This window comes from Pinus tabuliformis, chromosome 7 (assembly GCF_031772625.1).
Source record: "Pinus tabuliformis cultivar Carrire ecotype Pingquan chromosome 7, CPIR1, whole genome shotgun sequence".
Lineage (NCBI taxonomy): Eukaryota > Viridiplantae > Streptophyta > Pinopsida > Pinales > Pinaceae > Pinus > Pinus tabuliformis.
The window spans coordinates 1,247,928,440-1,247,943,442 of record NC_142293.1 but is presented as its reverse complement, the minus strand read 5'-3'; the positions used below and the strand labels follow the sequence as shown (position 1 = coordinate 1,247,943,442).

Sequence of the window (15,003 nt, the reverse complement as noted above, 5' to 3'; positions counted from 1 at the left end):
GTGCAATATCACAGGTAAAGCCTCCCAACATAATACTCTTGATTAAAGTAGAGCTTGTCCAGTTAGCCCTCAAGGACAGTGTTGGTCATGATGATGATGCTTATAGTATGGCTTATCAATCCAACTCTTCTTGTGAGAACTCTTAAGTTTGAGATATGATGTTGTACTGGTTGTACAATTATGAATACCTCCATAGTTAAGAGGGAGTGTTGAAAATGTAATGAATTTCGGTCTTCAAAATTGTTGTACTCATTTTAATATGTATCCTATGTAACAAACAAGGAAAAGAAGAAAGAAAATTTATTATTATTAAAGCATGGGTTTCGTGTTCATTATTGATGGTCTTTTAGGTAAAAGCATGTTCTTCGTGCTTCTAGGGTTTGTTAGGTCTTAGGATTTATTGTCTTGAGTCAATGGAGTCAACATCATGTTTATAAGACCCTTTCAAGCAATTTGTAATTGTAAAAAAAATCATTTTGAGTCTAGAAAGTCCTGGAATCTCCAAGACTACAAGTCGGCCCTGGAATCTTTGAGTTGGCCTAAAGGAGGGAATTCGACTCCTTGAGAAGGCTATATAATGAGCAGTTCAACTTCATTTGGAGATGCACTCACTCAAAAGTTTGAAATCTCAAGAAAGAGTTCACTTTGTAGTTGGGACGCTGGAAACGGAGAGAGAAGGTCAAGAAGGAGGAAGAAGGACGAATTTTCTTGGTTTTTGGGCTATATTTCTCCCCCACGTGCGAAAATATAGGGTCTTTGGGTTGCAAAAAGAGGCCGAAGTTGCATGACCGAGTTGCAGTAAGACGGAGTGCGACATCTTGTAGCTGGAAAGAAATGTTGGCATTATGACACAAGTTTGGTGCTATGACACAGGGGTTGTCCTTGATGGCAACTCACTCAAATGACAGATCACAGTTCAGGCTCTCAAAATGAAGGAAAAAGAGATATATGCAGGTTCCTCTTAACCAAGGCATGTATACACGCGTGTTAAACGATCAAAAGGCGCGTATACGTATGCACGCACTTTCATGCAAAGAAAAGTGCGTATGTGTGGGAAAACTTATTTTTGGTCCATGGTATTTAGTCCTTGGTATTTGGACCTATGGTTTTGGACCATGGTATCTCGTCTGAAGTGTTGAACCCAGGTATTTGGTCCAAGGTATTGATTCTTTATGGTTTTGGACCATGGTATTGAGTAAGGCCTAAGACTATAAAAGGGGAAGGAGATCATTAGGCAAAGGTATTCACTCAAGCATTGAATATCTTATGAAGAGCTAGATCTGGAATACTGGTCATTGGGTTATTGTGCATAGCTAGATCTGAATCAAGGAGGAACCTGAGCGCGAGAAGAAAGATAAGTACTGTTGATGGGTCAAAATCTTAAGGCTTGAATAGTAGTATCTTTGTGTGATTTTGATCTGTTATTTTGGCGCATGACTTGATCTATAAATTTGATAATCTGGGTATAACTGATGTCTGAATAAGTGAAAAGGATAAATTATCTTTTATAGATCTGTACGCAGGTTCGGCATAGCAGAGGCGCATATACACGTTGGTTCATTAATTCAAAACAGCGTATACGCAGGTTGGCCTTAATACAACAGCGTATGCACGCAGGTTCTGCATATTGAAGTAGCATACGTCTCATGAAATATGTTTTAGCTACTTCTGTTTATTGCTGCAGTGTTCTGGGTTCAGGATTGGTGTCTGGTTACTGTTATTGTTTTCTAGGTACAACATTCAGAGAAGTGATTATTTGATTTAGTTTTGGTTGGTGCAAGGAAATTGATTGATGCAGATAGATTTGATGTTTGATTGATGTTATTGATGGATCCAGTCTAAAATTTATGAAACGTGGTCCCTGGAAGAAAAGAGAAGGTTGTAGCCTTCTGTAGGTCAGCACCTACGTACTAGTACCTCAGCTAGTACAAGAGCTAAGGGCGTTGTAGCTCCCTTCCTAGAGAAGCTGGAAAACGAGAGAAGGTTGTAGCCTTCTGCAGGTAGAAGCCTGCGTACTGGTATAAGACTGCACCAGTACAGATCCATTGTAAAAAGAAGTTTCTAATTAAAAGAAGATAGAGTGGTTTTCACCCACATTGGGTTTCCACCTTATATCTTGTGTTCCTATGTGTGACTGTCTATTCTATTTTACTGTTCCTGGTTACTGGTTATATGGTTCTGACGCACAGATTAATGATCAACATCTGAAGAATAAATTAAATTATAAGTCTGCAATTTATACGCGAGTTTCCTTAACTGTAGTTGCGTATATACGTCGTTTTCACTAACTGAAGTAGCGTATGCAAATCTGATTACGAAATGAAAAATAATTGACTTGATAATATTGATTCACCCCCCTCTCAGTATTATTTCCAACAATTGGTATCAGAGTAGGTCCTTCAGTAGAAGCTTCATCGCTTGAAGGAAGATCTATTATCATGAGCAACTACGAAAAAGAGGCATCAATCAGGCCACCAATCTTTGATGGGAGAAACTTCGTCTATTGGAAGGTAAGAATCACAACCTATCTTCAATCTCTTGGTACAGAAGTTTGGGATATCGTGGAAGCAGGATACACATTTCCATCAGCAACTCCTACAGATACAGCTAGTAAGAAACAGTATGAAACAAATGCAAAGGCTGTCAATACTCTATCAGGGAGTTTATCTCAATCAAAATTTGTCAAGGTTATGCAGCTCAAAACCGCAAAGGAAATATGGGACAAGATCGTTCTGAGCTATGAAGGAGACGATCAAGTAAAACGTGCAAAACTACAAACTCTCAGAATTCAATATGAAAATCTCATAATGTACAATGATGAAAGTGTGGCTAATTATTTCTTACGTATAGATGAGATTGTTAATTGTATGGAAGACTTGGGTGAAGAGATAAAAAAAGTTACTTTGGTTGAAAAGGTTCTAAGATCTTTGTCTTCTAAGTTTGAATCAAAAGTCTCTGCCATAGAAGAAAAATAGGATCTACAGAATATTACCACGTCACAGCTGCACGGAATCCTAACTGCTTTCAAAATAAGAAAAGGGGGACCATCAAACAGGAAAGAAGCCGCATTCAAAGCTTCAGGAAAAGGAGATTACAATGAGTCAGGACATATGTCAAAAGGAGAGGAAGAATCAAACTTTGTCAAGAACCTTCAATGAGGTTCTGGAAGATTCAGAGGTAAGCTACCTTTTAAATGCTTTGCTTGTGGAAGAGTCGGTCACTATGCAGCCAAGTGTCCTCATAAAGATAAGCTTGACAAAGGTAAGGAACCAGTTAGATGGAACAAAAAATAGAATGTAAGTAAGAAGAGCTATTATACACATGAAGACAGTGATGGATTTTCAAATAGTGATGAAGATGAATAATGTAATGATTATAGACTTTTGATGGCTTTTGAAGATGATGATTTCTTGGATGCTATAGATGAAGAAGGGCTTTATGAAGAAATTTCTAAACTTAAAATTTGTTTAGAAGAAAAGAATATGATTATAGATACTCTGACATTCCAACTTGCTGAAAGGGAAAAACACAATGAAAAGTTAGAATGTGAAATTGTGGGACTTAGAAAAGATATTGAGAAAACAAAAGCTCTTAATCTTAGATTTGCTAAAGGATTTGAAACTTTAGATGAGATTATCAAAGTGCAACGTTCTCCTCTAATCAAGACAGGTCTTGGATATACTAAAGAAGCATCTCAAGCACAGAAGCCATCCACCTCCAAAAGTTATCTTGATGCAGCAAGGAGAAGTGAACAGGTTGACAATCGACAGCAAAGGCATAATGCAGATCACCAGGTAAATCAGGGACAATTTACTTCAAGAATGAACAGAGATCACCAAGTAAATCGAGGGCAATCTACTTCAAGGATGAACAGAAGCTACAACCAACCGCAGGTAAATCATTCTCAATTTGCCTCAAGAATGGATGTCAATGGAAACTACAATCATTTGGTCGGTAGGTTTGATAATCACAGGAATTTCTTCAATGGCCAATGTTTCTCTTGTCATAACTTTGGACACAAAGCTGCTCAATGTGTTGCCTACAAGACCATCATGACTAGAGAAGCTCAAAAACAAAGGAGTATGACTGGGATCATGAAAAGGACCTACAATAACTTTTCTGCTCTTGAAAATGAAATAGAATGTTCTATTTGTAACAACTTCGGTCATGAAGATTTTGAATGCAGGAGTAGGTTTTGGCAAACAACTCAGAAGGAGCAAGCTTCATTGAGTCCCAAAACATGGAGAAAGAAAGAACCGCAACCAGAAAGATGTGGTATAGCCTTATATGCAGAAGGGCAGGAAAATCAGTGGTACATCGACAGTGGATGCTCGAAACATATGACAGGTGATAAAGAAAAACTTCAGTCATATAGTGCCTTAGAAAAGGAAAAGAAGATCTCATTTGGAAATGACACCCCTGCACTCATAAAAGGTAAAGGTTCTGTTCTTTTGAAAGAAAAGGTCAAAGCTGGAAATGTTATGTATGTTGATGGCTTAAAGCATAATCTATTGAGTGTCAGTCAAATGTGTGATCAAGGAAATGAGGTAATATTTCGATCAAATGGATGTATTGTTCGTGAGCTTGATACAGGAGAAATAGTGATCAAAAGCATAAGAACTCCAAATAACTTATACATACTCAAGGGAGGACAACAACAATGTTATCTAAGCAAGAATGATGAACACTGGCTATGGCACAGAAGATTGGGGCATCTAAGCTTCTCCCAGATAAGGAAAGCATGCAAATATCAGGTGGTTCGTGATCTCCCTGACATCATAATTCCAAACAATACAATATGCAAATCATGTCAGTTTGGTATGCAAACCAGAACTAATTTCCCTGAGAAGGAAGAATCAGCTAGTAGGCCACTTGAACTTGTCCATACTGATGTACGTGGTCCATTGGAAGCAAATGCTATATCAAAAAGACTGATGAAAACCTTGGCAAGTTTGAACCTAGAGCAGATGAAGGCATTCTCCTTGGTTACTCTCCCCAAAGAAAAGGATATAAGTGTTACAATAAAAGACTTAGAAAAATTGTTGAAAGTATTGATGTAGTGGCTGATGAAAAAGGAAACGTTCCAAGGCAGGTAAAAGCCGAAGATTTCGAAGATGATGAGGACTATCATTCAACATCAAATCAGAATAATGATGAAGAAGACACCTATGAGGAACCAGAAGAACAGATAAGGGTAGAAGAAAAGACTCCATCCAGGTATGTCTAGAAGAATCATCCAGAAACTCAAATTTTGGGGCAGAAAGAGGCAGGTGTACAAACAAGAAGAACTATTTCAAAAGCTTCAAGCTATCTAGCATTGCTCTCCTCCACTGAACCACGAAATGTAAGTGAAGCATGCAAAGATGAATGTTGGGTCAAGGCCATGAATGAAGAACTTGATCAGATTGAAAAGAATAACACTTGGGAGTTAGTTCCTAGACCAAATGATAAGAATGTCATAGGGACAAAATGGATATTCAAAAACAAGCTGAATGAAAATGGAGATGTTATTAGAAACAAGGCCAGACTTGTTTGTAAAGGGTATGCTCAACAAGAAGGTATAGACTTTGAAGAAACTTTTGCACCAGTTGCCAGACTTGAAGCGATAAGAATGTTTCTTTCTCTTTCTAGCTTTCAGAAGTTCAAAGTATATCAAATGGATGTGAAATTTTCCTTTCTGAATGGAGACTTGGAAGAAGTGTATATTGAGCAACCAGATGGGTTTATCCTTGGAAATGATCCAAAACTTGTATGCAGACTCAAAAAGGCTCTCTATGGCCTTAAACAGGCTCCAAGGGCTTGGTATTATCGTTTGGATAAGTACCTCCATCAACAAGGTTTTACAAAAGGATCAACAGATAGCAATCTATATATAAAAATTGACAATGATAAGTTGCTAATACTTGTTGTGTATGTTGATGATATCATCTTTGGTAGCAATGAAGAAGACATGAGTCAAAACTTTGTCTTGGTGATGCAAAAAGAATTTGAAATGTCCCTGCTTGGTGAGCTCACATATTTTCTTGGTTTACAAGTCCAACAAAACAAAGACGGTTATTTTCTATCACAAACCAAGTACCTCAAGCAGATCTTGAAGAAATATGGGATGGAGGATTCGAAACCAGTATGCAACCTCAGCGCAAATGATAAATCAGCAGCAGTACATCAACCAACCTGTAGATCCATGATTGGTAGTCTCCTCTATCTAACAGGTACCCAACCAGACATCATGCATGTAGTGGGAATAGTTGGAAGATTTCAGGCAAATCCAAAGGAAACTCATCTTCAGGCAGTTAAGAGAATTTTCAAGTATCTTCAAGGAACTCAAAACTATGGCTTATGGTATCCTAGAGATACAGATCTCACACTTCATGCATATACAGATGCAAATTGGGCAGGAAGCATGGATGACAGAAAAAGCACTAGTGGTGGTGCATTCTTTATGGGTTGCAGATTAGTATCTTGGTTCAACAAGAAACAAATTTCAATTGCATTATCTACAGCTGAAGCAGAATATGTGGCTGCTGCATCTTGCTACACACAACTCCTTTGGATGATGCAAACATTGCAAGACATTCAAATCACTTGTACTCCACCTATCTCCATTTTTTGTGATAATACAAGTGCAATCAGTATTTCAAAGAATCCAGTCATGCATTCGAAGACCAAGCACATACTTATCAAATATCATTTTCTCCAAGAACAAGAGCTTGAACAAAAGGTCAAATTGGAGTATGTCCCCTCCAAAGAATAAGTTGCTGATATACTCACCAAACCACTGCCCAGGGAGACATTTGAATATCTCAGATAGAAGTTGGGAGTAGTTGATGCATTATCTTGCTGTTGAAATTATCTGTTTCAAAGAACAGTGGTTGTACGCACGTTTCATAAAGCGTATCCACGTACATACGCAGGTTTCTGTGGATATAGTGGCGTATATGTTGGTTTGAAGAAAATCAGTGGGGCCAGACTCAGGATGAAAAGAGTCTGATATGGGTCTAACAGAGACCATCTGGCACAGGTTCAGGGGGAGCATATACTTCTAATAATGCATTGTTGGCATTATCTTAGAAGATCTTGGTTCAATTTCACAGTTGTTTTTGTTTCAGGTGGAACAGGTGCAGAGGGAGATCATGGTTGCCGGTCTGAATGATGATTGACAAATGCTGCTAGTTGCTGATGACTATCATAGTCTTGTCTTAGATATTTAGTCTCTATGTCATGTATTTCTTTTATTATCAAGGTCATGTAACAGCCTATGTTGGTTTCCCCACTATGCCTGGGATGGATGATGTAATATTCTTGTTTTATCATGTGTAAACTTTTGGTGTATCCCCACTTGGTTGGGTGGATGACTCAATATTGGTGTATCCCCACTTGGTTGGGAGATGGATGTATGTATAGAGTCTTTGGTGATAGGAAGGTCATTTATGATGTATAAAGTCATGTTTCTTCTTGTAGAACATCTTTTTGCAGACCTTGCCTACAGTCAGGGGGAGCATGGACAGCACAGCACAGCAGATATTTCAACATGTACTTAGGGGGAGCATAACTCTTTGCCCTTGATGACAAAGGGGGAGAATGACTAGGAGTGACTTGGGGTTGCCATCAAGTCCAAAGGGGGAGATCGTTGGCATTATGACACAGGTTTGGCGCTATGACACAGGTGTTGTCCTTGATGGCAACTCACTCAAATGACAGAGCACAGTTCAGGGTCTCAGAATGAAGGAAAAAGAGATATACACAGGTTTCTCTTAACCAGGGCGCGTATACACGCGTGTTAAACAATCAAAAGGCGCGTATACACGCGTGTTAAACGATCAAAAGGCGCGTATACGTATGCACGCACTTTCATTGAAAGAAAAGCGCGTATGTGTGGGAAAACTTATTTTTGGTCCATGGTATTTAGTCCTTGGTATTTGGACCTATGGTTTTGGACCATGGTATCTCGTCTGAAGTGTTGAACCCAGGTATTTGGTCCAAGGTATTGATTCTTTATGGTTTTGGACCATGGTATTGAGTAAGGCCTAAGACTATAAAAGGGGAAGGAGATCATTAGGCAAAGGTATTCACTCAAGCATTGAATATCTTATGAAGAGCTAGATCTGGAATACTGGTCATTGGGTTATGGTGCATAGCTGGATCTGAATCAAGGAGGAACCTGAGCGCAAGAAGAAGGATAAATACTATTGATGGGTCAAGATCTTAAGGTTTGAATAGTAGTATCTTTGTGTGATTTTGATCTGTTATTTTGGCGCATGACTTGATCTATAAATTTGATAATCTGGGTATAACTGATGTCTGAATAAGTGAAAAGGGTAAATTATCTTTTATAGATCTGTACGCAGGTTCGACATAGCAGAGGCACGTATACACGTTGGTTCATTAATTCAAAACAGCGTATACGCAGGTTGGCCTTAATACAGCAGCGTATGCACGCAGGTTCTGCATATTGAAGTAGCGTATGTCTCCTGAAATATGTTTTAGTTACTTCTGTTTATTGCTTCAGTGTTCTGGTTTCAGGATTGGTGTCTAGTTACTGTTATTGTTTTCTGGGTACAACATTCAGAGAAGTGATTATTTGATTCAGTTTTGGCTGGTGCAAGGAGATTGATTGATGCAGATAGATTTGATGTGTGATTGATGTTATTGATAGATCCAGTCTGAAAATTTATGAAACGTGGTCCCTGGAAGAAAATAGAAGGTTGTAGCCTTCTGTAGGTCAACACCTACATACTAGTACCTCAGCTAGTACAAGAACTAAGGGGGTTATAGCTCCCTTCTAGGAGAAGTTGGAAAACGAGATAAGGTTGTAGCCTTTTGCAGGTAGAAACCTACGTACTGGTATAAGACTGCACCAGTACAGATCCATTGTAAAAAGAAGTTTCTAATTGAAAGAAGATAGAGACGAATTGCAGCAGGTGGTTTTCACCCACATTGGGTTTCCACCTTATATCTTGTGTTCTTGTGTGTGACTGTCTATTCTGTTTTACTGTTCCTGGTTACTGGTTATATGGTTCTGACACACAGATTAATGATCAACATCTGAAGAATAAATTAAATTATAAGTCTGCAAGTTATACGCGAGTTTCCTTAACTGTAGTTGCGTATATATGCTGTTTTCACTAACTGAAGTAGTGTATGCAAATCTGATTACGAAATGAAAAATAATTGACTTGATAATACTGGTTCACCCCCCCTCTCAGTGTTATTTCCAACAGGAAACTCTGTCTATACCTCGCTAACCTTAGGAAGAGTTGTCTTGCTCTTGGAAGGTCCCAAAAGGAGATCGAGTTAGGGTTTCTTCAGGAGCTACAAGGCCGAAATTGCAGGGTTGAAGTTGCAGGTCGAGTAGTAGTGGTATCGCTGGCAGATCGAAGTTGCAGTGTGTAACAGTTTGGTGCAGATCAAATGAATTGAGGAAGGGTTGACTTAGTATTTGGGAAAAGGACTTGGTCTAGGGATTGGGTCTTTGTATCTCATTTGAAGCAGATTCTATGAAGAGATGAGTTTTCATGTTTTCCACTTGGAGGGGATTTTCCTTGGCTGAGAACCTATATTTGTGTCCTCTTTTGCTGTTGTTGTTTCTTGATATTGTTTGATGAAAAGATCTAACTAAATTAACACAAAGAAGATTAAGATTCAGAAGCAAGTATCAAGGTTAAAGAAAATAAGTTTAATAAGCTGCCATTTTATCATTTTCTAACACTCTAGGCAAATAGGGACTCTCAAAGAATATGTTTAATTGTCTACAGCTCCCTACATTGTGGGCACTCGTCATTTGTTAAATTAGTCTTGGACAATTCACACAAGGTAGGCAACCCTTGAAAAAATGCCAACCATACAAAAAATTTAAATTTCTAAGAATCTTGTAAGAAACCCATTGTTGAGCATCGTGATCCACCAAATTTCTCTATCTGAGTTTCCCCATCTTTTATTTAAAACCATGGCTAAGGGGGTGCATTAATGCATCAGTTAAAAGACTTTGCTTGCTGTAATGTTGACCTAATAAATTCTATAATTTAACATTTAAACATATATAATACAATGAAAATTACGTATTAACGTTAATGACAATCACTCTGTTAAAATTTGAGAAAATTGGGTTAAATATTAAAATGTAAAGTGTAAATATATAACAAAATATAAATATGTAATTTTCCTACCTAATGTATGTTAATAGAAGGTTATGTGTGGGATGTAACCGAGCCACCCATACAAACAATGTATAAATGCTCAAATGGAACACACAATCAGGGCTGGCTAGCCTCCCTTTCCCTGCTTTTGTTGTGTGTTTTTATTGTTTGTTCATGATGTAGGCTCTGAATATAAATTTTGGTGCATTCAAGAACGACATTACAAAGTAATTAGATGATGGTTCAAAATACATTTTAAATCAAATCATATGTGCAATTAGTCATAAAATGATTATGGACGTTGGATAAAAACAAAAAAACAAAACGTATATAATTGTGTGGTTATTTGATTACTTATTAATCACGTTACTAAGTAATTAGACTATGGCTCAAAATTCAAATTAATTCAAATCATACGCACATTTCAGTTAGTCCATAAAAAGATGATGAACTTTGAAAAAGAAGGAACGTATATAATTGTGTGATCATTTGATTACATAGTTATCAGATGATGAATCAAAATGCATTTTAAATCAAATCATATGTACATTTCAGTTTATCTGATTACTTATTAGTCGGATGATGACTTAAAATATATTTTAAATAAAATCATGTGTAAATTGCAGTTAGTTTTTAAAATGATGATGGCATTTGAAAAAAAAACAAAAACAAAAAAAAATTATGTGATTCTGTGTATGTAGAGAGAGAACACTTGCCTGGTGGATAACTTTCACTCCATACTTGTGGGCTTCATCCACAAGTTCCCTTGGATAATCACCATAGTAAACCTGTATTACTGCAACTCGCTCTTCTAATATAGCCTTTATATTCTCCTTGTGTGGAAAGGATAAAACAACGCCTACACCAAATGGCTTTTCTGTCAAGATTCTTGTTTGTCTTATCAACTTCCTTATTAAATCCGGGGATTCCTAAAGATATCAAAAAAAGGCATTCACAATTACAATCAACGTGATGAAAATCATAATGAGAAAACAGTTATAGGAAATTATTTAGGTAAAAATGAATAAGGTGCAGCATTTTATAGTAGAAAGCAAATTGCAAGTTATTAAAGCAAAATTACCAACATTGAAGGATATTTGATGCTTACAAAATCCAGTATAACAAGAGAACAAAAAGCACTCTAAATGTATGTTAAAATGCTCCACGTTTGAACTTTGAAGAAACCTATTAAACATATTCAATATAAAGAAACGTCTCCCTTTTTTCACTTTCAATATTAAGAATTGAAATACAAATTCTAAGGTTTAGATAGGGGAAAATTGTTATTTTACATTGTTTTTCAGGACAGGGAACAGCAGGGACGTTGGGATGCATATTTGGGATAGTTAGAGCACACCCCCAAATTTTTCAGGTGAAAGCAGGTTGGGGACAGAAATAATAATATATTAAAAGTTTAGAATTCACCATAAACATTTGTTGTTTCTTGTAAGCACAATAAGCTTATAACATATAATATTATGAAAAGCTCTTACACTTGCCAGTTCTGGAAAAGTTAAGGGAATTTAAAAAAAGGCCAGGCAACATTCCATTATTGGCCAGTGGCCACTAAACATGAGAAAAATGCAGCTTAGCTTTAGGCAACTTTGAGTATAACTATTTGCAATTTGCAATAAGGTCCATGAAAGGTCTATGAGACAGAATTGTCTTTATAGTAGTTTTTCTTCCTTGTGTTTCTTGTCAATGATGATTATGTGAAAACTTAAAAGGCGTTCCTTTCTCAATAGTTTTTGCATATTTTTACAGCTATGTTGAAAATTTTACTACAAAACTCTAAATTCATATTTCAGATTAAGAAGGGGATCAAATAGAAATTATTCAAACATTTAGTATCCAATCCAAGTCACTACTATCCAATTGGTTTTACAATGCTTGAAGTTGGAATGGTGGAAGAAGTAGACTTGACTGACTCTTCGAAACCCATGTACTACAATATGTAAAAGCTAAGATGATCCCATAAATGAGAAAAACAAAATCAATAACAACAAGGATCAGCCCATTGAATTGTTGCATTTTCTGGTTTTTGGCATGGAGGCTTTGCTTGTTGTAATGTTGTTGTTGAAAAGACAATAGTTAAATCACCAGAAACCCAAATCAAAACCCATCATAAAAAACCCATGTTTTGAGCTGCAACTTGTACAAAATATTTACATTCAATGCAATACCAAAACATGGATGGGAAAAATGATCATATTGTCCATTATCAAAATTGAAGATATATGCCTGGAATATCCCCAAGATCTTCCCAGAACATTCCTGAAATCTACCCAAAGCATCCCCAAAATCTATCTGGAATGTCCCTGAAATCTATCTAGAATGTCTTGAGGATGGCCAACATGTCCCCAAGTCCTTGATGAAGGACCAAGCAATTTGGGGACATTTCCTAGGGTTCCCCAAGTCCCCGAAACTCCTGACAGGTGAGTACATGGTTTTTTTGGGGGATGGATCCCTATGCAACATTGGAAAATTCCTTTCCAAAAAACTTTCAAAGAATTTTTTTATAATATGGTCATATAATTCACCTATAGGCCTTGTTACAACATATATTGTATAAGGTTCCATCTTGTGATTTTCAACACATTGATGGAGACTTATTGTTGGTACTTTCAAGCATTGGACTAACTTTAGGGACACATCTTCATCAAGCCCTCTCTTCATTGCATTTCATCACTTAATGGAGATATATGGTTGGGGGAGTCTCACTTCTCCTTCATCAAATGATTATTGTGCTTGTTGCCTTTGGTAGATTTTCTTAATATCTACTTCTCTCTTCATGGTTACATATTCATTGATTGATAAAGTTAAAAAAAAATTAACAGTTATAAAATACTTCTTTATAAGTATATTGTTCATCTCAGCATTCATATAAACAATTTTGGCATATGGTGCAAAACCTCTACACCCCGTAAATAACACATAAAAGTTTGACAACATGTTTGCTTTAAAGGGGCCACCCCTTTTTACACCTAAACCATGGTGAAGGCACATATATTACCTATGCAACATTGCAACCATATACTCTAAAGGGGCATCAAGACAAATCAAGGGGGCATCCCCTTTATTACTTCATCCATCCACTTTAATAAAGCGATACCTTAGTTCATGGCATAAAATATAATTTGGGGGGTGATGTCATGGTATTACATTTCGAGGGGTCTCACTCTTATAACAAGTCAAATAATGGAAGATACCTCCGGAATGCTCTGTAACAATGGCATCCATCCATCGTTTCCACATCTTCGTGTGGCAACATAATCTTCATGGGCGTGTTGTGATAGCACTGGACCTGATTGCGCTAATTGCATAGATTCATGCTTAAGTTTCCACAATTGTCATTCCCAAAAACCTGATGAATGGAATGGCGGTGAATCGTTCTTGTTCAAATTCAAATTATTAGATTTGAATGAATAAAAGGACCCCAAAAGTTCCAGCGATGAGCGCGCTCAAATTCAAATTCAAAATTGGCTTGGCTTATCTACTGTTGTCTCCTCACCGAGTTCCAGTACTATTTGTTGGCAGTCATTGCATTAATGAGCATCGTATTGGTCATCTGAGTACGGCATAGGAGTCGAAGATTTTTCAGTCGACGAAGCTGTGAAGAAATCGGGATGTGGCTGTCCAAATATCAATGGTATGCTATCTATGACCATCCATACCAATGTCCCATCAATCTCCAAAAATTCGCAAGTTTAGCTTATTCTTATCGTATTATTAACCATTATATATCTTTCCAAAAGCACAAACTACAGTTTGCAAGTGGATCGCACCTCGCTATCTTCATTGTCCACCATGTCACTCAATCCTAAGTTTGTGTCAGTTAAATTGAAGGTGTCATACGACTCATCCACGAATGCATCCATTCCTAGGGTAAGAGGCCTCCCCCATTTGACCCATTCATATGGTTGGGTATTTTCACATATCCCATTAATTTGTAAGGGAGAGGTTGTGAGGAGGCTGCATAGAATGGAGATGGAATTATTGGCCACCATTTATGTTTTTGGATTGTATCATACGTGTGTCGTCCAAAGAAATTTTATATGGTCATAACTACCGAGCTGGAATTTCGGTGGAACGTTATTTGTTGACTTATTTATGTTCAAGGAACCGTAATTCCTCATCTACAATATTCAAATATATATCTTGTGGCATGGAAATTGTTAACTTGTGGGGTCGCCTCATGCTTTGTGTTCATACTCATGAAGTCGTGTGTTTGCACTCCCTTTGATTTCCACTTGTATAACTCACTCACTAGAGAATGGAGGACAACACATATACACTTGCTTTGTCTCTTCAGAGATAGCTAATAAAATTGGAACGATATAGAGAAAATTAGCATGGCCCCAGCACAAGGATGACATGCACAATTCGAGAAATGGTCCAAATTTTTAAAAAATATGTAACTTCTTTATGAACCCGTGGACATACAACCATGGTCCTTAATTCTTGCATCATGGAAAGAGTGTGTAGTTTTCCAGCTTACCTGAGGGACAGCGCATATGAATGTGGCCCCTTATTTTATTGATTAGCTCCTTTATCCCACTTATGTACCATGGACCGAGTCCATTCCAAGTGCACATGGTGAAGTCATTGTAGTCAAGTTAATACACTGGGCACACATGATATATATGGTATGGGGACATCAACTTGTATCATGGGTGGAGTTTCCTTATAATAATTTCTCCATTATTTTAAGGAGGTTAGAGATCAATTCTTCATAAGGCAAGTTGTTCAAGTTAAACAAAGCATTCTTTATGGAGTCGGATTGCAATATTACTAATGGAGGTCTACATTGTAGGCTAATTTCTCATTGTTCGAGAAAAGGATCATGGAGATAGTTAGAAGTGAAATG

The 15,003-nt window shown here is 37.3% G+C and overlaps 1 protein-coding gene and 1 non-coding gene across 2 annotated transcripts in view; one reads left to right on the top strand and one right to left on the bottom strand.

Annotated features, from left to right (window-relative positions):
- Positions 1–15,003, bottom strand: part of LOC149251894 (uncharacterized) — a 305,498-nt gene that overhangs the window by 252,254 nt on the left and 38,241 nt on the right. Inside the window, exon 2 of the mRNA XM_089459620.1 lies at positions 10,853–11,065. Within this exon, the coding sequence (XP_089315746.1) occupies positions 10,853–11,065 (213 nt within the window). The remainder of the gene's footprint in view (positions 1–10,852; positions 11,066–15,003) is intronic.
- On the top strand, positions 14,439–14,541 carry LOC149251895 (U6 spliceosomal RNA). Its single transcript, XR_016267590.1, has one exon. It is a non-coding gene; the product is annotated as a U6 spliceosomal RNA (small nuclear RNA).